Source organism: Benincasa hispida, chromosome 7 (genome assembly GCF_027475165.1).
Source record: "Benincasa hispida cultivar pf3 chromosome 7, pf3_genome.v1.1, whole genome shotgun sequence".
Taxonomy (NCBI): domain Eukaryota; kingdom Viridiplantae; phylum Streptophyta; class Magnoliopsida; order Cucurbitales; family Cucurbitaceae; genus Benincasa; species Benincasa hispida.
The window spans coordinates 55,734,456-55,759,087 of NC_143484.1; the positions used below are offsets into that span (position 1 = coordinate 55,734,456).

At 33.3% G+C, this 24,632-nt stretch overlaps 2 protein-coding genes and 1 non-coding gene across 9 annotated transcripts; all 3 read right to left on the reverse strand.

The window, feature by feature from the left end:
- Positions 1 to 774: 774 nt before the first annotated feature.
- On the reverse strand, positions 775 to 5,591 carry LOC120081188 (Tetratricopeptide repeat (TPR)-like superfamily protein). 6 transcript variants are annotated; one of them, XM_090315904.1, is made up of 15 exons: positions 5,223 to 5,591; positions 5,008 to 5,134; positions 4,742 to 4,894; positions 4,562 to 4,660; positions 4,174 to 4,275; positions 3,725 to 3,868; positions 3,431 to 3,525; positions 3,211 to 3,340; positions 3,029 to 3,133; positions 2,182 to 2,288; positions 2,049 to 2,100; positions 1,551 to 1,640; positions 1,367 to 1,451; positions 1,223 to 1,278; positions 775 to 1,136 (listed from the first exon to the last, which is right to left on the reverse strand). In XM_090315904.1, exons 2-15 carry the CDS (start codon positions 5,098 to 5,100, stop codon positions 1,047 to 1,049), a joined length of 1,401 nt encoding a protein of 466 aa, XP_090172030.1. In that variant the 5' UTR covers positions 5,101 to 5,134; positions 5,223 to 5,591; the 3' UTR covers positions 775 to 1,046. The 6 variants fall into 6 exon arrangements, 4 of the variants coding, with proteins under 4 accessions (XP_090172030.1, XP_038891808.1, XP_038891807.1 ...); XM_039035880.2 differs by having other exon boundaries at positions 1,223 to 1,287; XR_005482704.2 differs by having other exon boundaries at positions 1,223 to 1,287; positions 1,551 to 1,633; positions 2,049 to 2,288.
- A 1,830-nt stretch (positions 5,592 to 7,421) lies between these two features.
- TRNAG-GCC (transfer RNA glycine (anticodon GCC)) lies at positions 7,422 to 7,492 on the reverse strand. The gene has a single exon. It is a non-coding gene; the product is annotated as a tRNA-Gly (tRNA).
- A 725-nt stretch (positions 7,493 to 8,217) lies between these two features.
- On the reverse strand, positions 8,218 to 12,069 carry LOC120082138 (hydroxyproline O-galactosyltransferase GALT6-like). Of its 2 annotated transcripts, none has more exons than XR_016530437.1 (7): positions 10,758 to 12,069; positions 10,203 to 10,435; positions 9,817 to 10,107; positions 9,603 to 9,731; positions 9,349 to 9,522; positions 8,735 to 8,997; positions 8,218 to 8,619 (listed from the first exon to the last, which is right to left on the reverse strand). XR_016530437.1 is itself a non-coding variant. In XM_039037377.2 (7 exons), the coding sequence occupies exons 1-7, from the start codon at positions 11,629 to 11,631 to the stop codon at positions 8,410 to 8,412; spliced, it is 2,019 nt and encodes a 672-aa protein (XP_038893305.1). In that variant the 5' UTR covers positions 11,632 to 12,069; the 3' UTR covers positions 8,218 to 8,409. The 2 variants fall into 2 exon arrangements, 1 of the variants encoding a protein (XP_038893305.1); XM_039037377.2 differs by having other exon boundaries at positions 8,735 to 8,842.
- Between the last annotated feature and the right edge of the window lie 12,563 nt (positions 12,070 to 24,632).

Genomic DNA, 24,632 nt, shown 5'->3' on the forward strand with positions numbered 1-24,632 from the left:
TTACAGTAAAAATACTAATAAATAAAAAAAACAAAAATCAACAATAGACTAGCAATGAGACTAAATTTAAGGTTTGTTGGAAGTTAAAAAGTACAATGAGGCTAGTGTTAGTATAGAGAACAAATTGTTACAAATTTTGACTAAAACCACATTTACACCGATTGAAAAGTAGTCCATCAATGCTTGCTTTTTGTTATCGTAATGAGATGTGGAGCCCGCCTTGAAATTTATAATCAAATCGTGTAATCGGAGCAAGGAATAAAAGACGTTTAATCTGATTATGATTGAAAATTATGTAGGATCTACTACCTTTACAATTACCATTACAAAGTTACTGTAATAGTTGATTAGTTTCGTTGTTGTTTACATGCTATTATCGTAATGAGATGTGGAATCCACTTTGAAATTGATAATCAAATCGTGCAATCTGAGCGAGGAATAAAAGATTTCAATTTGATCATGTTGAAAATTACGTGGGACCTACTACCCTTATTGTTACTGTAATAATATGAAAATTATAAATTTACCACATTTATTGTTATATTTCCGTTACAGTAAAGGTCAAACAATAATGGTAATAATAAAATAGAACAGATTCATAATTTTAAGTAAACGCAATCAAAAAGTAATTTAATTGTATTTGCGATTGACTTATTACATTCATTCATCAATAAAATTTCAATTCGACTACACCAATTTTCATCGTAATTTGATACATGGCCTAGATGACTACCGACTGAAGAGTTCAAGAATTAAATTATTACTCCTTAACGGTTGAGGGATCAAAGTGTTCTTTGACCAATTTTATAATTCCACTTTTAGAGATAAATTACATGGCCGAATCCCATCCCTTTTCCTCGTCCTTATTCTTCAAAACCACTGGTTTGACGTGGAAAAGGAAAGTTCTGTCTTGTTCGAGACATATTTACACAGCAGATTACACAGGCAGTAATCTGTAACATACGTGGGTTAAATATGTTGTCCAAAGAAACACACATCATCTTTCATACAATACAAGATCATGAAGACTTGCAACTTCATGGGTTTTACTTGAAATGTGCCTTCTCCAAGCTCCTGGCTTTGTCTCTGGCAATGGCAGCTTCCTCCGGCCTTCCAATTTTGCCGAACCCTCTCTCCTGCAGGAATTGAAATGAACCATATGTTCATTGAAAAACTTGTAATTGTGATCGATAACAGCAGAACATGAGAGAAGCATTTGTACCAGAAGGCGCCACAGATATGGAACTTTTTCTCTTTTCTTGATCTGTTTCTCAATTACTTCGATCGCTATATTATGCAACTGTAGAAGTCATGTTTTGAAGAACCCTATATTTGGAGAAGGAAAATGAAAAGTGAACTTTCTTACCCTTTGCAGCGTGTCCTGTGTTCATCAAAATATCATACCAGACTTCATTAAATACGTCAAGTTGTTCGTTTGATGCACCAATCATCTAGAACATAGCCAGAAGATTATATCTTGGTCATGACCAGGGTGACTATTAAAGTAAATAGGGATGAAGAATTTATATAGCAGTGTTTGATATTGATACCTTGTAGTCATTTGCATCAAAATCCAGACCAAGCAAGTCTAATGCACATTCGTAATCTCCTCTCCCGTACTTGTAGAGAGCTTCTGCAAGCTGGGAATACACAAATAAGGCCACAAAATTGAAAAGGAAAAATAAATTTGTCTTGAGGTCCTGTTCACTAAAGCAGTTGACAAGATGGATTCAACAGATTTGTGCCGGCATAACATAGTTGAAAATTGAAAATGATCATATCAACATGCTAAATTTGGCAAGGAAATTTTTGCTAAAAAGAAGAAAACATTTTCGAACTTCTGAAGGTCAAATCCCTACTATAATGGAATAACAAGTTGAGCTTGCAACGTGAACCCAAACTGAAGGAAGGTTAGCTCTATCTAAAGTAGTTACAATAATAGGAAAGGAGCAAAAGGTGTCACAATCATACGTTACAAACAAAGAACACAACAGGTGTTATAAATAGACAGCTTAAAGAGTACAGGAGACTAGAAAAAGAAAACAAACCAGCATTCCTCTTTGCATCTTTTCTCGTCTCTTTGGTGTCATTTTCAACAATCTACGCAAAAACAACAGATAATATTGAGCCATAAAGCCACACACATGTAAATAACTAACTAATAAGAGAATGCTGCATGACCGGGACTTCAAGCTCCCAAGTAACTCTTCTGCTGCAAAAATCTGTCCAGCCTTAGCCAAAGCCCATGACGTCAGTACGTCAAAGTGCCACTCTAGATGCCAGTTAGCCTGGAAATAGTGGTTAACTCTTGGTTATTCAAGAATACCTCAGGTGAGATGAATATTTCAATTTCACTTATGAGATCTAATAAGATAATCTGGAAAAGAATGAGAATCAATCAGCTAGTTGATTGAATCCAAGCCTTGGATTTCTACAATCAACCATGCTACTCTAAACTTGACAACATAGACAAGCTTTTTAGTAGAGTAAGGAGGAATGAAAAAGGCTTTTCATTATCATGCATAAATCCTGTAAACAAGTTTCATAAAAGTATAGTATAGAATACCAAGCATGTAAAACTTATGTCATTTGGCATAAGTTTTACATGCTTATAATTCCCTTTTGTAATACCATCTCTCATCAATGAAACTTTTGTATCCCATCAAAGGGGGAAAAAGCAAAAAACAATAAACTTGTGCCGTTTAGCAGGAGGAAGTATGCAAGCAGAATTCCAGATGTATATAAGGATATCGTTCATCTCTCTGCTAACAATGAAAGATTGAGTAGGAAAAAACATATATATTTTAGACCAATAGCTAGAGAATTCTGGCCAAAGTGAGCAGCTCAACAAGCAAACATATGTGATAGCGACCAAGAGCGCTGTGGTTCAAATCCTCTTACCCCTATTGTACTTAAAAAAGAAAAGTCAGAGAACCCTATTGTGGTGTTTATTTTTCACACCATCATTATTATTAGTGTTTCGTAGCTTGGTTGGTTGTGTGGACGGGAGGGGAGGATTGCAACTCACTTTATCAGTTAAAACTTTGGCCAAGATCTTCAGACGACCCTCACATGGATCATATTCACCACGCACAAACAACCGCAACATCAAACCAAGGGCATTCAAGTATACCTGAAATGACTGAAATTTAAGACCTGAAACTATAGAATAATCAACTGCATACACAGTAATATTAAAACTAAGAGTACATCTGGTCCCATAGCATCGGGTTTTTCCAACTCCTTCCATATATAGTTGTCATATATTTCAAGGATTCTACTCAACCGAGAATTGGCTTCCAGGTAACACAGAGCCACATGCCACCAATTATGTGTCACCCTGAAAATTGATATTTTCCAAACGTATAATATATCAAACAGACAAATCCATTTGATAAAGACTCCAATTCACAAAGCTTAATGTACATACATGAAGGATAAACAGTCACTCCATGAAGGCGAGCATGCTTCCATAAACTCAACCGCTTCTTTAAAATGACACCGATATTGAAGAACATGGCATAACTGCAAAGATTCAAATATTAAAATACTAACCAGGATGTATTACTCAAGGACACAGATGTACAACCTATAGAACAGATCCTGTTCAAGTAAGGTCATAATGCTAACCAGGATGTAAATCGAAACATTGTTAACTAATGTTGTTTTCTTACATTTTTTTCATCAAATAAAGAAGATTATGTGGCTTTCGAATGACACTCACCGCATGCTGTGCCCAACCATCTTTCTTGTTGATATCAAGTCCTCTTCTTGCAGCCTTTTCAGCTTCTTCCATGTAGCCAAGTTCCAACAAAGAAAAAGCAAGCATGCCATAAATGAAACCTTCTTCTTGATTTTGGGGTAAAACCTGTAAAATTCATCTGTTGCTAAGCCTCAATATATAAAGAGAGGATGGAAATTTTTCAAGGCTTAGAATTTTATCCAGTCTTCATCTATTCAATAAGTGAATATTTGAAAGAAGCTATCATTCAAATTCATGCATTCATCACTTTGTAAACTGATCGAGTCTGAGCATTTCATTTTGTTGGGCAGCTTTTTATGCCCTTTTGTATTCTTCATTTTATCTCAAGCAGGTTTACAATTTTCTCTTTAAAAAAAAAACACTTATAAACTGATAGGTAGGAGAAGTACATTCTTAGGTAGAAAAGGCACCTGTTGAACCAAAGCTAAAGATAGATCAGCATTTCCCATGTAAAAGCATAGCAGTTGAGCCCTTTTCAAAGACAATAGATCCTTTGGGAACTTTTTAAGCAGCTGCGGAATCAAATAGGGGGAAAAAAATCAAGAAATAAGACTGTACCTCTGAGGATAGCTCTTAATAGAAAGTTGGCAATTGAATTTCCATGTGAACTGTATCACCACTGTAACTACAAACTATCCGAATTTTTAACATCATTACTATTTAAACGCAATATGTTCACCTTATTCTTGTTTAAAAGGAAAGCCGAATTGGTTTTCGACAGACGAGTTCTCAAGACAGAAAAAGAGACAGAGCAAGTCCACGGGTTCAAAAAAGTTCAAAAGATCAGTCTTCAAATACCTCACTATGCAGCTCAACGGCAACATTATCGTCTCTGTTATTGGACATTAAACAACTGATAGCATCGAAAACGGCTTTCTCATATGGGGTCGCACGATCCTTATCAAAACAATACAAGCAATTTGTCAACAAAAATCACCAAAATGAACATCTTCAAATAAAATAAAAATAAAAACTAACCAGACCGGCCTTGGCTGCTTGGAGATGATGATGAACTCGCGAAGGATCTGAGGATGAAAGAAAATGAACAGCCAAAACATTTGCAAGCACACAGTCTTTGTCATGGACAGTAGCGTCCAGAATCACAGACCTCTTCCTCCCGTAACTAAGCACCTTCACTCAATCACAGTACACGAATTACAAAAACCCCGAAAACCCCATTTCAGATTATCGAAAATTAAAGAACCCCAAATGGTGGAAAATCAAGGAAGAAGAAGAAGAAGAACCTGATCATAGAACGCATTAATGGCGGAGATGCAAGCGTCGGATGATGTTCTAATTTGATAACCCCATTTGGTCAATTTCACTCCGCCTTCCATGGTTCCCGGCGCAGAAGATTAATCCCCAAATCCCCTGCAATTTAAAGGAAAACCGACAGAATTTGTCAGAAGAGGCGGATAGAAGCGGATTCTAGTTTAAGTCGATATCCATTGTTACTTACGACGTGGGTCTGATTGAGATTGAAGCCGAAAGCCAACGAAAATGGAAGAAGCCAATGTCGGTCCAAATCGCATATTTATATATTATGAAGGAAAAGAGTGTGCGACAATGACAAGGATTATCGTTTTCGAGCAGTTCTTTTCCATAAAATAGCATTCGATAATTGCTTGCTTTCAGATTTACTGAGAGAGAGCGACTTGGGCTTTTGTAGAAGCCAAATCTCTGGCGGCGACATCACCGCATTTTTCTAAACAACTCAATTTTGGCTGCTTAACTGTTTCTTCAAAACTGTTTTCAGCAAACTTACAACAATTTAGTCCATTTTAACATAAATTTAAAATTAGAAAATTGTGTTACATGGCCAAAACACGAGTGCCGTTTTGAAATAAGGCCATTTTATTTTTTAATTTTTTGAAATATGGTTACTATATTTGGCGAGGGACCCACCATTCATAATGCTCTTCCATATTTACCTTTACAAATACTTTTCTTAATTCAGGAAGGATTTATGTTGTTACACATTTTTCTTAATGCTCTTCCATATTCACTGTCCACGGCCATTTTTTCTTAATGATTTTTCTTGTTAGTACAATGTTTAAACTTTTAGCTAAATTCAATAAGAATTATAATAAGTATAATAATTTGCGAGTCTTAATTTTTTCATTTTTATTTTTTAAAATTAAGTCTATAAACATTATTTTCATTTTCGTTGTTATCTATTTTTTATCAATAGTTTAAAAACTAAGTCAAAATTTAAAAACTAAAAAAGTAGCTTTTAGAATTTGTTTTTGAGATTTAGTTGAGAATTCAACTATTCTACTTAAGAAATATATAAATTATTGTAAGAAATAGAAAGAAAATATGCTTAATTTTTTTAAAAAAAAAAACAAAAATGACATGATTATTAAATGAGACCTAAATGGTTCCAAACCTAACCTAAAATTTTAAGGGATTTTAGTAAGGATAAACGGTTTGAAATCAAATGAAATTTAGCTTGTTGTTAACGTAACAAGCGTACTATGAAATTATCTATTCAACCCACGAACATGCTTGATAGTCTTAAGAGTGAATGCGGATCTCGTTTCTTAAAAAAAAAATCTTATCAAATCTACAATTTCTTTTTTTGATTTTTTCCTTCGTTCTACATGTAACACCTTTTATTTTTTCTCTTTGTTCTATAATTCTATTTTTTTTTTCAGTTCTGCAACATTTTTTCCTTGAAATTCTTCCTCTGCTTTCTTGGTCTAACTCTTCTTGATCTTATTTCAATTCACGTTCCATTTTCTATGTTTGATGAGAGAAAGAAAATAAGTTTAATTTTCAAAAAAAAAAATTATCAAACAACACCTTATAAATTACAATTAAACAAAATAAGAAATAAAAAATCAAAATAGAAATTGAGATAGTATATAGACTAAAATGCATCAAAATAAAAACAATAATAATAATAAATAAAGGGATCAAAGTAATTTTAAAGAAAAGGACAAAGGAAAAAAAAAAAGAGGTGAATGTAATAAACAAACAAAAGAGAGAAAAATCACGTGAAAAAATAGCACTCTATTTGGAAGAAGAGCAAGTTGCCAATTGAACACCAAACAAAAAACAAAAAGGTTTGTCGTTTGTGAGGAGTTCCTTTGCTCATCGCTTGCTTTCCGATTTCTGAGAGACGGCCACTGGAGTTTTGTAGAAGCCAAATCTATGGCGGCGGCGGCGGCATCACCTCATCCACACATTTTTCTAAGCAATTCAATCTGCCTCATTAAAGTTAAAAGATTTAATACTGTTTATTAGTGTGCCCATTAAGCTAAGCCCACAACTACTGTTTCTTAAAAACTGTTTTAAGCAAATATTAAATGCTTCTTCTTTTTCCTTTTTTCCTTTTTTTTATTATGTATCTTAAGATTTTCAGATAATAGTAATACAAAGGTTTAAATATTATTCAAGTCTCTGTAATGATTTGATTTGAGAGGAGGAAAGCATAATAGCTAGATGCCCCTAATCAACATGATGGTTAAGTACACCTAATCATTACAAATGCTCGCTTTAATTGTATACATGTTTTGTATTCATTATATCACGTACTTTATTTAAACAAACCAAACAAATATCAGGAAGGAGAAAAGAAAACGGGATGTAAGAGAAATGCAGAAAGAGAGAAAATCACACACACAAGTGCAAATGAACACCAAACAAAAAAGGATGCACCAGCCGGGAATCGAACCCGGGTCTGTACCGTGGCAGGGTACTATTCTACCACTAGACCACTGGTGCTTCATATTTCTTTATTCTAAATGTTTTTTATTGACATATAATATTTTCAAATGTACCCCCTAAATTCCTAAAATGTGACTTCTTTTTTGGATTTTGATCCTTCAATTTCTAAAAATAAATTTAAAAGGTCCCAAAAGTAACTTATTTTAACTTTTTTTTTTTTTTTTTTTAATTCTGTTAACTTATTTTAACTTTTTAAATTCAAAATGTCATATAAAATTTGTGGACTAAAAGAAATTTGAAAATTAAAAAAAAAAAAACTTGAGAGGTATGTTTGGAGGCAACAAGCAGCAAAATAAATTTGTTTTTCAATACTTCCATGTAAAATCATAAATGGCACTGTTCTAACAGTTGTTAAACTCAAGATTTAAAGAAAAATAATACAGAAAACTAAAGAAAATCTTGTCGAAGCTTTAGATCTAAAAAGAGACAGACCACTAAATTTGTAGTTAAGCTGAACTATGAATCTTTTGACAAATTTGTTTATATGAAAAAAAAGATCGGAATGAACTCAATTAAATGTTGGTGCCTTCATCTTGGTAATACTCTCTGCTCTATAATGTGTGTAATCTCTAAAATTAATCTTGAAAGTATTTGATTTGATAAGAAATTTTTACAGAGTGAACTTGAAAGTTGAGCAACAGCATTGAGATAATCTCACCTGATAAACCCATTTATAGAATAAATGGGATAAATGGGATAAATGGGATAACATAAGCTGGAAGTAAAAAGAAAGGGTAAAAAATGAATGAATTTATAAGGTAAAAGAACCTTCCTGATTAAATTTAACCAACTTATAAGTTATAATATAATATTTACAGAATTGGACTAAGGCTGCAAAACTTGTTTGTTCTTCTTCATCTTCTGTGCTCCTTTGTTCTGAAATCTCCAACTAGCAATCTGAAATTGGGTAAATATCATCTCATGTTGCAGCACTGAGGCTTTCTTTGTTGCATCAACTTTTCCCACAAGCACGTCATTTGTCTAGGGGATTGGTAATGTGCAGTTAAATAATCTTCAATGCAACCAAATTGGCAAAACCTTAGACTGTGAAGAAATTTCACTGGTCTTGAACTGTTGAACTGCTCCACCCACATTCCCATGCTCACATCTTCCATCTTGAATAACTGTGTGTGTTATTGTGCATTTAATGACACTATTATTAGCTCATCTCATCAAAACATTATCTTTATTTTTCTTACTTGGGGAAGGGGAGAAGAAAGAGAACTGTTTCAAACCTACCCTTAATTTGTGCTTCTCAAATTCAGATACAATATACTCTGCAATGTCGGATGATAAAATGTAACCCGGTCCATTTGCGTAAGCTGGGTAATCTTCTTCTGGCCATTCCTGGAATAGATTGAAATAATAAGTAAATGCCAATGAACCAATATAATGCTTCAAAATCAAAACCAACGGCATCTGGGTAAGATGGTAATGTATAATGCTCCCCCCTAAAAATGGAACATCCATTTGTGGAATGATGGGAATGCAAGGCAATGCACCTAATGAAAAAAATGTGATAAGGAAAACTTGATCAATAATCATCACAGAAAGATTGGTATAGACTAAAGATCCATTCTGCAAGCAATTATATATGTTGTTCAGGATGAAAAGCCCGTCATACCATGTATCTAAAACAAATGCACACAGGAACACATTATGAAACACAGAGAAAAAGGATAACGTAAACAAAGCCACAAGACATTTACTATGGTCGCCAAGAAGGATTAAGTTGCTTAATCACAATATCAAACACAACCACATGCACAACTGTCATCATATTTGAATCATCATGCTAATAAGGACGCAGACTGCAAAATGATATCACCCCGTAGGTATTCTTACAGTCATACCTCGTACGTCACTGCCCATTTCCCATGGCGAAGAGGTTTATGGTGATAGTTCATATTTCCAACATAAAGGCTCCTGCCAGCTTGGACCTTGTGAGCTTCATTCATCACTGCATCCACCCTGACAAATGTATCATCATCACACTTCATGATATATTTTGCAGCCACCGTGCGAACCTGCAAGATCAACATGGAATGATATTTCCAACAACAAAATGTGCAATTCACAAGGTTTGTATCTTTTTTTCACAACTCACCCCATATTCACAGATTGCAATTGTCTTCAGTACAACAAGGTCATAGTTATCCATGTAAGGAACGATGACAATATCCCCAAAGTACTCTGCTTCTTTCTTTAACTCAATATTTACTTCCTTTCTTCCATGCTATCAGAATATACATAGGATCAAGTTATTATCAGTACCATGATATAAATGATGAAATATAGCTGAGTAGCACACCATCCCTTACCATTGCCACAAAAAACCTAGCAACGACTAGTGAAGATCTGATCAACTTATGTTGCATCCAAGACTTCCTAACTGCCATTCGCTCTGCAAAATGATTGCCAGCAGAAAGGATGCCAATGAAAAGTTCCACATTTGTTTTGGGAAGTGCAGGGGCTTTCCATTGTGTTAACATCTCAATATGCTTCTGTGGTGCAAAGCTAGGATGTGCAGTGGGTAAGGAAGCAGCAAATACAGAGTGCACGTCAATATCGCCATTTACAGACAACCCAGTGGAATCCTCCAAAACAAACCCCTGTCATCATCACCTGATTTTAAACGTCTCCACAGTGTACCAAATTACAGAGTACCAACAAAATTTGAAACAAAAAATATAGGAAGTGTACTTACAGTGCGATATGGAAAAGACGTGACATGCCTTCCATCAACATTTATATGGTAACCTTCCAGCCCAGCACTCACAGTTAGAACAAATAGTCTGCCCTCCACAAAAGGATATGGCCAATCGATTGACACCTTTTTTGTTCGTCCAATTAACCTGTTTAACCACCATATTACCTTTGATTCTTCAGAACGGCTGTCATCATCACGAATCCACTTCTCACATTTTACCTGCCCGTCAACTTCATTCAATCCCAATAGTAAGTTAAGTAACGTCTCACTTGGAGAAATCTTTAGAAAAGAAGAAAGTGCATAGCAAAATCTACATCCTTCAAATATAAGCTTCAAAATCTTGATAACAATAAATTAGTATGACAAGTTTTCATATCACATTGCACAAAAACTTAATAAGACAATGGAGAACTTGCTAGTAAAGAATTCAGTTCATTATATCAATCATCTTGAATCTCTAAGACATAACAAAGCTAGTTCATTTCAATACAAAATTCTTATCAAAAGACAAGGAAAATAAAGTATTTTCAAACACCATGAAACACGACTTACCAGTTTCTTCATCCGCCCTGGATTTCCATCCCTCACATCTCAACGCAGTGCCCCATTGCATCCTATAACAAGTGTTCTGTTCGATTACAGGCTTACCACTCCAATCTCCCTTCAACCTTGGATTAAAATGAAGTATTCTTGGTGGGTCTTCACCATCCACAGTCTTCAGCCCTTGCAACTCCATCATAAACTGCGATACCATCACTGAATCATCCCCTTCCTTCAAGATTGAAATCTTGGGATCCTGTTCCGAGTGAGCCCAACGAGGTGTTCCCACCACAGTAATATGCGACCAAAGCGTCAAACCACAGGGGAGCTCCATAATCTGACTCTGTGCCTGAAATTCGGATCCAGAAAGCGTAATCGAATGTGGACATGACTCCGACTGATTCTCTGTCTTCATTTTAGGTTTGAGCTCAATCTTCCCAGACTCTAACTCCTCCCAGAGCTTTTTCCCCACAACCCAAGCTTGTTTAGCCGCTTTTTGAAGCTCAGAGAACTCTCCCTTACTAGCATTACGATCAAATGTGCTTTCATCAAACACTAAACCCGAAACTTTCCTGAACTCACCCATTCGTCTCTCAGGTGTCCGATGCGGTGAGCCATGAGAAACCCGTAAGGGATCATCAGAAGGTCTACGAGGGGCATCTTTATCCGCCATTTCCTGTTCACTTTCAAGCAGAAACGGCCTCGGCAAAGCGTCGCTGGTGAATCCAAATGTTCCATCACTAGCCACCGACCCATATCCGGTTCGATACACCAACGGGATTTCAAAACTCATGAAAAGTAGATACAAAAACACCAAACCCATCAAAATTTGAAGCAACCTGATTCGATTTCTTGATACCATTCCATCAAATTTCCCCCGTTTCATCCTCACCTTCTCCCCCCAAAAGGTTAACTATAAAGAAAAAAACGAAGAAGAAATCAGCTGTAAAGAAGAGAAAAAAATGTGGGGGGGTTTTTTTTTAAAGGAAACAAGTTTAACTCCCCCTTTGTACAAATCCCAGATTTCCCTTCGACCCTAACCCTAGTTCCATCCCCAGTAAATGGAAATGAATTCAAGCTCTGGAAAACTGAGCTCGAAAACAACACCACCCCGTTAGAAAATTCCGTTCCCGTAATATTTATTCCTCACATTACAACAATAATAAAATAGAGATATATATTACATTACATTACATTTATAGGAAAAAAAAATTGGGATTGAGGTCTGTTAGAAACTTAGAATTAGAAAGAATTGCTAGAAAGGAAAGACGATGAAAACGACAGCGTGTTGTAGAGCTCACATGGCATGATTTCTGCACGCCTTGCATTATCAACCTGTCACAAACATGTTATAATCCAATATATACCCTTAATTTATTATTATTACCTCTTTTAATTATCAATTAGTTAATATTCCTTTTTTTTATATAAATTTATTAAAATTTAATAAATGGAAAAAGGCAAGTGGTGGTGGGGAAGCACACCTCATCCCACCTCTGCTGAACCTTTGGTGGTGCGCCTCCCTTAGGACGTGTTTGGTTGTGCCCATTTTCAAAACATATATTATTGCATTCTTCTTTTTTTTTTTTTTTTTTTTTTTTCATTTGTATCCCTAAATTTGTAATTATTTATTATGTTTAAATTTTTGTGGTAAAAATTAGTATCTTCAGAAATTTTTTTTTATACAAAATTGATAAAATAATTATATGTTCTATTTTTTATAAAGTACAAATCGACATCATAAAAATAATAGAAATTGACGTCTAACTGCAATGAGTTTTTTTTTATATTTAGGATTCAATTGTTATAAATATGAAGTATAGTGATTTAAATATTATATACTAAAGTCAAGGGATTGCATTGTTACAAATTTGAAAGTATAGAGATTAAATAGTCATAAATCAAAACAAACCAATACTCAATAATTAAGACACTTTTTAGTAATCATTTCATTTTTTGTTTTAAGTTTTTGAAGATTATGTTTATTTTCTCTCATCTTTTTACTATGGTTTACATTTTTAGATACAAAAGTTGGATCCTTAACCAAATTTCAAAAAACAAAAACAAGTTTTTTAAAACTGTTCTTAAATCATTAGTAAACATAGTTAACAATTGAATAAATTTTGGATGTAGAAGTAATGTCTATACGTTAAATTTTCAAAAACCAAAAATATAAAACGAAATAGTTACCAAATGGAACTTAAATTTCAAATTTTGGATTGACTTTTAGAAACATGAGTAAAAAAACAGATAACAAAACAACAAATTTAAAAGTAGAAGAAGTATTTGTAGGCTTGATTTTCAAAAACCAAAAACCAAAAATAAAAAACAAATGTCCCATTAAGTAATCATTTAGCTTTTGATTTTTTGTTTTTAAAAATTAAACCTATAAATACTACTTTCACTTCTAAAGTTATTCTTTTGTTATCGATCTTTTTAACAATGATTTAAAAAATTAAGCCAAAATTTGAAAACTAAAAAAAATATATTTTTAAAACTAATATTCAACTATTGTACTTCAGAGAATGTAAATTATCGTAGATGAAATAAGTTAATTTTTAAAAATGAAAAAAAAAATAAATAAAATTATATCAAAAGGACACTAAAGTGATTATTCAAATATTAAATCTTACCGTCCCTACAAAAATATACACTCTGAATTAAAAAAGTTGAAGATTCAAACGGTTGGTTTTATAAATGGAATGAAAAAAAATATTATTAAATTGAAAATAATTAAACTTGTATAAAAGACCCTCCTCCAACCTTATATATAGGTAAAAACTTAGACATATTTGATGGAGAAATTATGAATCAATTATTTTAGTATATAGTCGGTTGATTAATGTGGTGATATGTGTTGAAAATGGATTTTAGAGAAAGCTTGGTGTTTAAGGATTTATACTTGTGGACGGTGATCGGGGGGTTTTAGAGGATAGGTGTAAGAATTTAAAACTTTTGAACACGTCAGTTTCTGACAGGTTTCCATAAAAGAAGAAAAAAAGGATGGCAGGTTGGGGTTCGGATGGATGACACGTGTCCCCAAGCATTCATAAATTTTGAATAAAGAAAAATGAAATTGTTTCCGTTGCATAAATGCGTCAACCTGAAGAATTATCGATTTGGTCAAAAGTCAAAACATCCGATGGTCATACATTCTCCCATTTTTTCAGATCTATGAAAATATATTGCATACATGCAAAGCAATGACGTATTGCCCTTTTTTAACTTTTGTTTTGAAAAAACAAGGCTTTATTTGGTAGATAATCTGAGAATTTCTGAAAATAATTATAGTTATATTTCATGTTTGAAGGAGGGTAGAATTCACAAATTTAATTCTAATTTAAATAATTATAAATTAATGATTATTATCCATTAGATATTAGTTGATAATAAATTATTATCAATTTAATTATGAATATGTTTTATATTAAAAATATTGTATAAGTATTGTTTTGTAATATTATATAATTTATAGGGAACATTGAAATTTTAGTCTCTATGATTTGGAGTAAGTTAACATTTATGTCTTATGATTTATAATTCGAATTTAACAAACCATAGAAATTATATAAAGTTCAATTAAACAATAGAAACTAAATTATAAATTTTAATATAACTAACTTTATCCAAACCACAAGGACAAAATTTAGAAAACTTAATTTAATTTATAATACATTACACAATACATATTTAAATTTCTTTAAAAAATAAATTAGATTCATAATATGACATATTATATTTTTAAACGTTTTATCTTTATTTAATATAACTTTGTATTTTAAATGTTAAAATTCAAATTCAGGATACAAAGAAAACATAAAAAAAGGTTGTGTTCTGATTTTATACTATTTGGATCACATAATTTAATAACAGTTTTTATAAACAGAAATCAAGTTGTCTGTCGAGCATATATTCACCAAATTCAATGAATCTGAAAACTTAAACAAAATCCGGATCGCAAACCAAATGAGCTCTAACTTTCTCAAAGTTTTTATTTGATATATAGATTCTGATAGAGGTGTATATGGGTTGGTTTAGGTTGGGTTGTGTTGTTTTTTTAGACTAACTCAATAATTTTGGTTGGTCAACTTGGTAACTCAAATGACCAAAATATGGTCTCCAACCCAACCCTCAAATTTTAGGTTGAGTTGAGTTGAGTTGAGTTGGGTTAGGTTGTCGGTTTATTATTATCATTTTCTTAATTTAAAATACTTAAATTTATCTACAACTCATATCTAATAGTGAAAATCTCATAAAACTAAATTCTTATTTATCAAAATTCTATGATATCTATTACAAACTTTATACAAAAACAAACATTCTTAAAAGAAAAACATAAAGAATTCACAAATTCATCAATTTTAATATATATATATACACGTGTGTGTAATTCGTGATGGATTGGGTCAACCCAAATTTTTTTATTCAACCATAGATCCAACCCAGTCCAAGAAAAATATATCAAATTCAACTCAACCCAACCCAAAAACAAAACTAATGTATTGGGTAGGGATTGTTCGGACTGTCGGGTCATTTGAACACCATAGATTCTGAAATATTATACTTTTACCATAGTTTTAAATTTATCTTTAGTCGATCTCTATATTTCAATATGTCACATTTGTATTATTAAATTTTGAGTTTTGTTTCAACTTAATTCTTAGAGCTTTAAGATTTGTACTTTCATCTTTTATTTTTCATTAAATCTCCACTTTCAACCATAATGTTAATATTTATTAATTAATTTTAAAAAATAAATTAGTTTCCCTCATTGTTCGTCATTATTAAAATGAATAAGAAAATCATATTGTAGTTATTTTAAATTAATTAATCAAACGTTAACACCAAGATAAACATTAATAAAAAGACAAAAGTGTAAAATATTGAAATGAGAGATCAAATAAAAACTAAACTAAAATATATAATTTAGAGGAATATATTAGTTGAATTTTCACCGTTAATATTTTAACTATTTTTAAAATGTAATTTGATTACTAATGATCATTTTTAGTTAAATTACCAATTTGGTTTCTATGTAACAAATTGGTTTTGTTAAACTAGCAATTTAGTTTATAATTAATTTTAATAACTTTTAATTTCTTTTAAATGGAAATAACTTTTAATTTTATATCATTCATTAGTTGTCGGCTTCCAATTTTGTAACTAAATTAATATTAAACTTTCTATCATTTTGCAGCCGTTTACCTATGAAGCATTTTTCAAAATGTGAATATTTATTGCGTCATAAATAAATGATAGGACCATTATCTTTCAATTTTGTAATGAATAGGTCCATGTGTCATAAAAAGTTTTGATTTGATCTTTTTCAATTTAGATGTAATTTTAGCTTATCTAGTTTAGGGTTAATTTGAATTTGTCAATTTGGTCGATCTTGTCTTAAAATTCTTAGCTTTATTTTTTTAAAAAAATATAACTTAAAATGTTATTCAAAAATGATTTACAATACTTTATATTACATTTTTACAGTGATTATCTATAGTTTACAACTAAATGCGATATATAACTAACTAAACCTAAAATACCGACGAGATTTTGGCTCAACGGGCATGTATTTGTGTAGTAGACCAAGAGGTTTGTGGTATTCACTTACTATATTTAAGGAATTTTAATTCCATCCTCATAGCTTGTGTGGTTGTGCGACTTAGAGCCCGTAAATATATATATATATATATTTATTTATTGTAAACAATTATTTTTATTCAAACTCATTTGATAAAAACTATTTTAGTACACTTTTTTAAGTGTTTTAAAAATTATCGAGTGGCTATTAAATATTTCAATGTTTTTAAAGAACTTATTTTCAAAATTAAAAATTAAACTAAGCACACATTTAATTTTAATTTAATTTTTACGTTATCGAGTTTGGTTTCATGAATCTTGTTGGAGTGGTAATGAGATCAATTTGAAACATTTTAAATCACATTGGTCAATTGAAAATTATTTAAACAGATGTTTCTTTTTTGTTTTTATTATGAAGCTTTCAAGAGTCAATGACATGAAATTTTACGACTATTAAATTGAATTACTTTTATTAAAAAAATCATTAGTTATAAAAATTATTTTAAATAATAAAATTATTAAAAATATTTAAAAATAATAATAAAATATCACAGTCTATCTACGATGAACTATGATATATTAGTATTTGTATCTATTATGACACATATAAACATAAATAATAATTTATCATGGTGATCACAATGAAACTTTATTATATCAAATAAATATTTTTATTAATTTTGTTATATTTGAAATCACTCCTATTATTTAATTTTTTTAATGGGAAAGGGGCCTTTATGCATTGTGAAATTTATAGCCGTATTTTATTGGACCAACTCAATTATTTGTATTTTAAAATAGAAATTGAAGTCTGGAAGGAGGAAGTATAACCAAAATCGGTTGCCATTAAACTAAATCATGACCGGCTTTAATTAAGATTATTAAACCGATTTGAAATTACCTTTCCCACCATCGCTTTGTATTAATTTCCAACTTAAGCGGTGTAGTCTTCCTTCATTAATTAATATTTAATACTTACACTGACATTTATTTATTCGCAATTACCAATAGCTCACCATCGCCAACAAAATAGTGTGTTATACAACTTATATATTTGTTGGGTGTTAATCATAGGAGACATTTTATCTATAAATAAATAAATAAATAAATCATAGGAGACATTTATTACCTTTCAAATGTGGGTTGATGCTTCTACATAATTCGAATAATTCTCCTTGACTAGTGGAGGAGACATGAATGAAATCCTTAGGCATAATGAAAAATATGGTGGTCCTCAAAAGGACCAATATTTCCTTAAAAATTTGGAAAAACCTTGGATGATTGCGGCTTAAGAGATAGTGATTTTCATGATCCTAAATTTACTTGGTATAGTAGAAGGAAAATTAATTGTACTTGGAAAAAACTCGATCGTTTCCTTTGTAACAATTCTTTTGATAATATTGTTATAGATTTCAGAGCATCTGGATTGGACTAATTTTGACCATAGACCTATTGAATTTTCAACTATTTTATCAAGACAGGAAAGTAAAAAACTTTTAGATTTGTGGAAAGTTGGACCCTCCACCCTGAACGCAAAAATATTATTCTTGAGTATTGAAAATAGAATAAAACCTCCTATTCTTTGAACCAAAATTTAAATTCATGTGCTTTTGCTCTCGACGATTGGGGTAAAACTATTAATTTGGAGATGAAGAATGGTATTTCAAAATGTAAAAGTCTTCTTAAAGATGCTAATAAAAATATTTCAAATATTGACTTCAACAAAATTCATGAAATCGAGTTTGAACTTGATAGGCTTCTAAAGGAAGAAGAAATTTATTTGAAGCAAAGATCTAGAGAAAAAATGGCTTCGCTGGGGAGATTAAAATTCCAAATGCTTCTACAAGAAAGCTACCAGGAATTTATGATGAAAATGGTAATTGGTCAAATGACCCAAATTTTATTGCTGAAACATTCATTTCTTATTTTCATAATCTGTTTACTACTTCTAATGTGTAACAAACATGCATCAATGATATTCTTCAGTTTGCCAATCCTAGAGTTGATACTAAGACGAATGTCATCCTTCTAGCTCCTTTCACTCATCAGGACATTGAAAAGGCAATTAAAGAAATGTTTCCTACTAAAGCTCCTAATCTCGATGGTTTTCCTGTCCTATTTTTTCAATGTTTTTAGGATGTGATTGGCCCAAATATAGTTAAATGCTTCTTTGATATATTAAACAAAAAAGTCAGTATCAAAGAATGGAATGATACAAATATTGTCTGAAGCCCAACAATAAAAATTCTATAACAGTACGGAAAGACCTATCAATTTGTATAATGTCAAATACAAGATCGTGATTAAAACTTTAACAAATCGTCTGAAAATCATCCTTGATAAGATTATCTCTCCAGCACAGTTGACTTTTATCCCAGGTAGAGCAGTAACTGATAATATAATCATTGGTCATGAATGTTTAAACCTTTTAAAGAACAAGAAGTCCAAAAAAGATGGATTGGCAACAATCAAACTAGATATCAGCAAAACTTATGATAGAGTTGAATGGTCCTTCTTAAAGGACATTATGAGTAAACTTGGATTTGATCAATGGATTTCTCTTCGTGTGGATTGAATTACTATTGTTAATTTTTCTATACTCACAAATGGAGATGCTAAAGAATCTATGTCTCAAGTAGAAGGCTTAGACAATGAGATCCTTTATCTCCTTACTTATTTTTGTTAATAACCGAAAGTTTATTTTCACTTTTACAGGATGCTAACAATATTAGAGCACTTTCTAGAATTGAATTCTCTCCTCAGAGCCCTAGAGTTTCTCACTTATTACTTGTATATGACAACTTAGTTTTTTGCAAAGTTGAGGAAAACAATTTCAACCTAAAAAAGGTCGTACGTCTTTTTGAAGCGGCTTCTGGTGAGAGCATAAATTATGCAAAGTTCACAATCATATTCTCATCAAATATGGATTTAAATCATGAAATCTATCTCAACAACATCTTAGGAATAAAAAATACTAAGGATTTGGGATTATATTTAGGACTATCATCTTCATTTTCCAGAAGTAAAACCAAAATTTTTCAACATATTTTAGACAAATTCTGAACAATTGTTCAAGGCTGGAAGCAATCATATTTTTCGACGGTTGGCAAGGAAGTACTTGTAAAAAGGAAAATTGACAAAAATGACCTTTTTCAAGTTTTCATTTTGATTTGTGGACCCTTTTTAAAAAATAAGTTTTTTTGACCTCACAATTTTGAAAATGAATGAAAATTATCCTAATACCCTTCACATTTCAAAACTCACTTAAACCCTCCAAACCCTAACTTTTCTTTTTCATTTTCACTCTTCACCATTTCAAAAGCTCAATCTCACTCCATTTCACTCTTCCCATTCCACATTTCCTTGTCATTCTCCTTTTCATTAAAGATCATTGGGATTTTTCAATTAAGGTATGGATTTTCATTTTGTTTCCCTCAATGTGTTAGTTTATGTTAGGTGTTCTTGTGTGAATATTTGAAATCTATGTTAGATATGTTGAATGTTATTTTTTTTTCCCTAAAAACATCATGTTCGACATTTTCTGAATAAGTGAGCCTAAAATGCGTTTCCGGAAATCGGTCTTACCCGGTCGGGCTTCATAACATTGTGACCAGGTATGTGACCGGGTGGGCAAGTTTGAGGTTGCTTGAGGATAGATTTGGGGAAGAGGGATGTGCTCGGTGGTAGACCGACCGAGCCATAAGTGATTTCGACTGAGTATGGGTGGGAAAGATAGGAAAGGACGAAGGAGAAGAAGGCAAAATCAGGTAGTAGTAAGTGGCACCCGGTCTCGGCCCGACCAGGTATTGGACTGGGTAGGGGGAGGACACCGGGTAGAGAGGGGGCACGTAGAGAGGGGGTGGGTATGGGACTAAATGATCGCTTAACACTACTAAACGATCACTTAGCTATGATCGATGGGAACGGGAGGGCACCGGGTAGAGAAGGGGTGGGTATGGGACTAAACGATCACTTAGTAGTATAAACGATCACTTAGTAGTTCTAAACGATCGCTTAGCTATGATTGATGGGAACGGGAGGGCACCGGGTAGAGAGGGGGCAGGTATTGGGACTAAACAATCGCTTAGTACCATCGCCTAGTACTAAACGATCGCTTAGCTATGATCGATGGGAATTAAACGATACGTTGGATTTTCTAAATGATGACACTACACGATTGCGCTAAGCGATGCGATGAAGTGCTATGCGATAGAATTGAGCGATCGTTTAGATGCAGACCTAAGCGATTGTGGCGTGGAAACTAAACAATACGTTGGATTTTCTAAATGATGGCACTATACGATCGCTTAGCTACGACGCATGCTAAGCGATGCGATGAAGTGCTACGCGATAGAATTGAGCGATCGTTTAGATGTAGACCTAAGCGATCGTGGCGTGGGAACTAAACGATACGTTGGATTTTCTAAACGATGGCACTACACGATCGCTTAGCTACGACGAGCGCTAAGCGATGCGATGAAGTGCTACGCGATAGAACTAAACGATCGTTTAGATGTAGACCTAAGCGATCGTGGCGTGGGAACTAAACGATACGTTGGATTTTCTAAACGATGGCACTGCACGATCGCTCGGTCGGGTATTGGACTGGGTAGAAAGGGGCGGGCCGTGGGGGTACTTCTGGAGTTTGGCCCGGTCCGGCCCGGCCGGGTAGGGTATTCTATTTTTTTTTATTTATATTTATATATACTTTTTTATTTTTTTTATGTATGCATTGATGATCATTATGTGTTGTCTTCTAATTTATCCATTTCATAAAAAATGTAGGTTATAATGGAACTAGATATGAAGGTACATCCTAATAACCATTTTCCTGCAGCCTTTTCATGTTGTTCCCACATAGGAAAGGCTATCCCTAAAATTAAGAAAAAACTATCTCCGACATAATTAGCCATGTTTAGACAAACATCTTTTGGTCATCTCTTTGACACAAACATCATATTCAATGGACCACTAATTCATTATATTTGTCTTCAGGAAGTAGAGGAACCTAGGAGAGATGTGATTAGCTTTAATCTTATGGGGAATAAAGTATCCTTCAATCAAGCAAAATTTAACCTTATCACAGGACTAAAACATCAAACTAGAAATGTGAGGGGAGAAAATTCTTTTGTTAGACTTATAGCCAAGTATTTGAACGACAATAAGGGCATGAAGGCATAGAGTTGGAATTTATTTTTCCAACCCTTGAGTTTGAAAATGATTTTGATGCAGTGAAAATTGGATTGTTTTATTTTATTGAGTTTGCTATGATGGGTAGAGAGAGGAAAAAGCAAATAGATTTTGAAAATTTAGCGATCATAGACGATTGGAATAGATTTTGTAACAAGGATTAGAGCAAGAAATTTTTTGTCAATACAATTAAACGATTCAAACAAGGATTGAAAGATAAAGCACTGGCTTATAAAGGCAATGCAGATGAAAAACAACAGATGTACAGTCTTTACGAATTTCCCCATACTTTTCAGGTAACTTAATTTGTTCGAATTACACTTACATTTGTTTGAATATTCATAAAAGTACACCACTGATATACATTTACATTTCATATAGGTATGGGCATAAGAAACGATTTCATCATTATCTGGACATATTGCAAACAGATTGAATGACAATGCGATACCACACATTTTGAGATGGTCGTGCTCACATTCTCCTCCATATGGAGTGATTAGAGACGAAGTCTTCGGGCCAGATGCAGTATGTTTCTTCTTAATTTTTTTGGGTTAGAATTATCTTGATACTTATAGCTTCTTAGTTTATTTAGTCATGATTATAATTTTTTGTAGGTGTGAATTACATTGGAACTCGTTCCTTCTGAGGAAGAGATCCAGTTTATGAATCGTGTTATGGAGCTACCCATCCCTCCATTTACACTAATTGCACCATCTGCACCACCTGTACAACCAAAACCCACAAAATGATGGCGATGTTGCTAGACCTTCGAACATTAAGGAGGTCGATGACTGTGACAATCAATAAAGACATAACGAGAAGTCACATACGAAACGGAAGAAGTACCACAAATTGGTTAAGCTAGTCAAACATCTTGATCGTTGCGTGGAAAGTGTGGAATGTGATCTAAAAAGCATTAAAAAGTACTTTCGACGATTATCAAAAGTAAGGATATACCATTATGATGCTTCTTATATGTTATCTTCATAACTAAGCATGCAAGGATATACCTAAAAAACATTAATAACTATGCATACAGGGAAAAGACTTTGACTGCACTAGAGGTGGGGACCATGGAGGTACGAGTAATCATGCTGTGGCCAACGATGGTGATAGGAATGGTCATTCTTTCGGAGCTGAAGGTGTTGTAGTTGGTGATATTGTACCTGTGGTGGTTCCAGGTGACGATGTTGTAGATGAAGGGTCCGCCATTGATGGATAGAAGGACGAGGTATAACCTCGTTGAGAAGTTAACGACCAAAACTGTTGATGTAATATTGTCATTCAGAATTGAAAACGGTCGGGCGCATGTAAGAATGAAAAAAATATACAAATTCCCAGCCGGACATATACAAGTTGGTGCCAATTCCTGGTCGGGCGCATGCAAGAATGAAAAAAATATACAAATTCGCGGCCAGACGCATGCAAGTTAGCGCCAATTCCCAACCGGGCGCATGCAAGAATGAAAAAAAAACAATTTCCTGGCCGGACGCATGCAAGTTGGCGCCAATTCCCGAGCGGGCACATGCAAGAATGAAAAAAAAAAAACAATAATCTCATCCAAATTCACAAAAATATCATTCAAGTTCACAAGAATCTCATCCAAATCCACAAAAATATCATTCAAGTTCAAAAGAATATCATCCAAGTTCACAAAAAAAATCTATACTTCACTCGATAGTATTAAGAGGTTGATTGCATGTCGTTTGTTGTGATCCCATTGACCACATCTAGAACACCTGTGGACTTGACGAAATTCACATGTAGAAGGAAATCTTGTTGTTCGTGGGCGACCTACTCTTGGAACTCTTTTTGGAGGCGATATTTCAACATCGACGAAGGCCGATGATTGTTTCCACTCCGAAAAGTGTCCAAGTGGTCGTAGGGGTTCAGCATACACAGTCAATACTGCATCAATAGAGTATACTCGTGAACAAAGAGAGGTAGGATCAATATTCCGAACCCTGCATGCAGCAATGGCGTGTGAACAAGGGATTTCATAATAATCAAACTTACGACAAGTGCATGTTCTTGCGTGAATATTTACACGACCTTCCAATCCTTTATCTATCACCTCAAACTCATGTTGGTCAATTGGCCGAACTTTATATCTGCTCGCTTTGTCCGCCGCGTCACGAATTATTGTCATCGCGTAGTCCGACAGTCTTGATGTACTGTTTGATGCTTCCGTTCGACGCCTGTAATATAAATTCGATAACCAACATCTAATATGGTGTAGAAATGAAGTGATTGGTAACTGTCGTGCATCTTTTAACACTCCATTTATGCACTTGGCGAAATTTGTTGTCATCTGATTGTATCTTCTATTACATTGGTACTCCCTAGCCCACCGCTCAAGACCGATATCCTCTAGGTATTTGCGTGCACCTGGATACCCTGCAAATTGACTCCAATGGTACTTGAACACAGACTCACGACTTGCCTTCGCTGCTTTATCGAAAATATCGAAAATATCTTTATTCTTAAAATTCATTAATAAATTAGCTTTCAAATGATGGATACAGATACCATGAAATGCTTCTAGGAAGACCGTGATAATTTTCTTTCTTATGCTAGGGTGTCTATTTGATACTATAACCAAATCATGAACTTGCCCAATTGCACATCTTAATTACTGAAGAAACCATACCCAAGATTCATCAGTTTTTCCACCAGATATACCGAATGCGGCTGGGTATTTTTTATTATTTCCATCAACCCTAGTCGCAAATAGGAGTTTACCACTGTATTTACCCTTTAAATGTGTTCCATCTACAATTAAAACAGGGCAAATGCAGTTCAGAAACCCCCTTATGGAAGCACCAAGAGCCATAAAGATGTGCTTGAAATATTTATCTTCTTACAGAGCATAGTTAAAGGTTGAACCAGGATTTTCAATTTGTAAGGCTTTACCAAATTTAGGTAACTTCTTGTACGATTCTTCTGGTTACCCCAAACAAGCACTAACGCTTCTTCCCTTGTCCTCCATGCCTTGTCATAACTTAAACTCACACCATACTCTTGTTTTATATCCTTGAGAATGTCTTTCGGTCTATATGAATGACTAACATCTTCAAACTTCGACGAAATTAGATGTTTGAGAACCCAACTAGA

Coding starts and splice junctions, on each gene's coding strand:
- LOC120081188 (XM_039035878.2), bottom strand. CDS start 5,100: ATGGAAGGCGGAGTGAAATTGACCAAATGGGGTTATCAAATTAGAACA. Junction 4,661..4,741: donor AAGCAGCCAAGGCCGGTCTG/GTTAGTTTTTAT, acceptor TGTTTTGATAAG/GATCGTGCGACCCCATATGA. Junction 3,526..3,724: donor ATGGTTGGGCACAGCATGCG/GTGAGTGTCATT, acceptor GAATCTTTGCAG/TTATGCCATGTTCTTCAATA.
- LOC120082138 (XM_039037377.2), bottom strand. CDS start 11,631: ATGAAACGGGGGAAATTTGATGGAATGGTATCAAGAAATCGAATCAGG. Junction 9,732..9,816: donor CTAGGTTTTTTGTGGCAATG/GTAAGGGATGGT, acceptor ATATTCTGATAG/CATGGAAGAAAGGAAGTAAA. Junction 8,843..9,348: donor AATGGGCAGTGACGTACGAG/GTATGACTGTAA, acceptor AATCTATTCCAG/GAATGGCCAGAAGAAGATTA.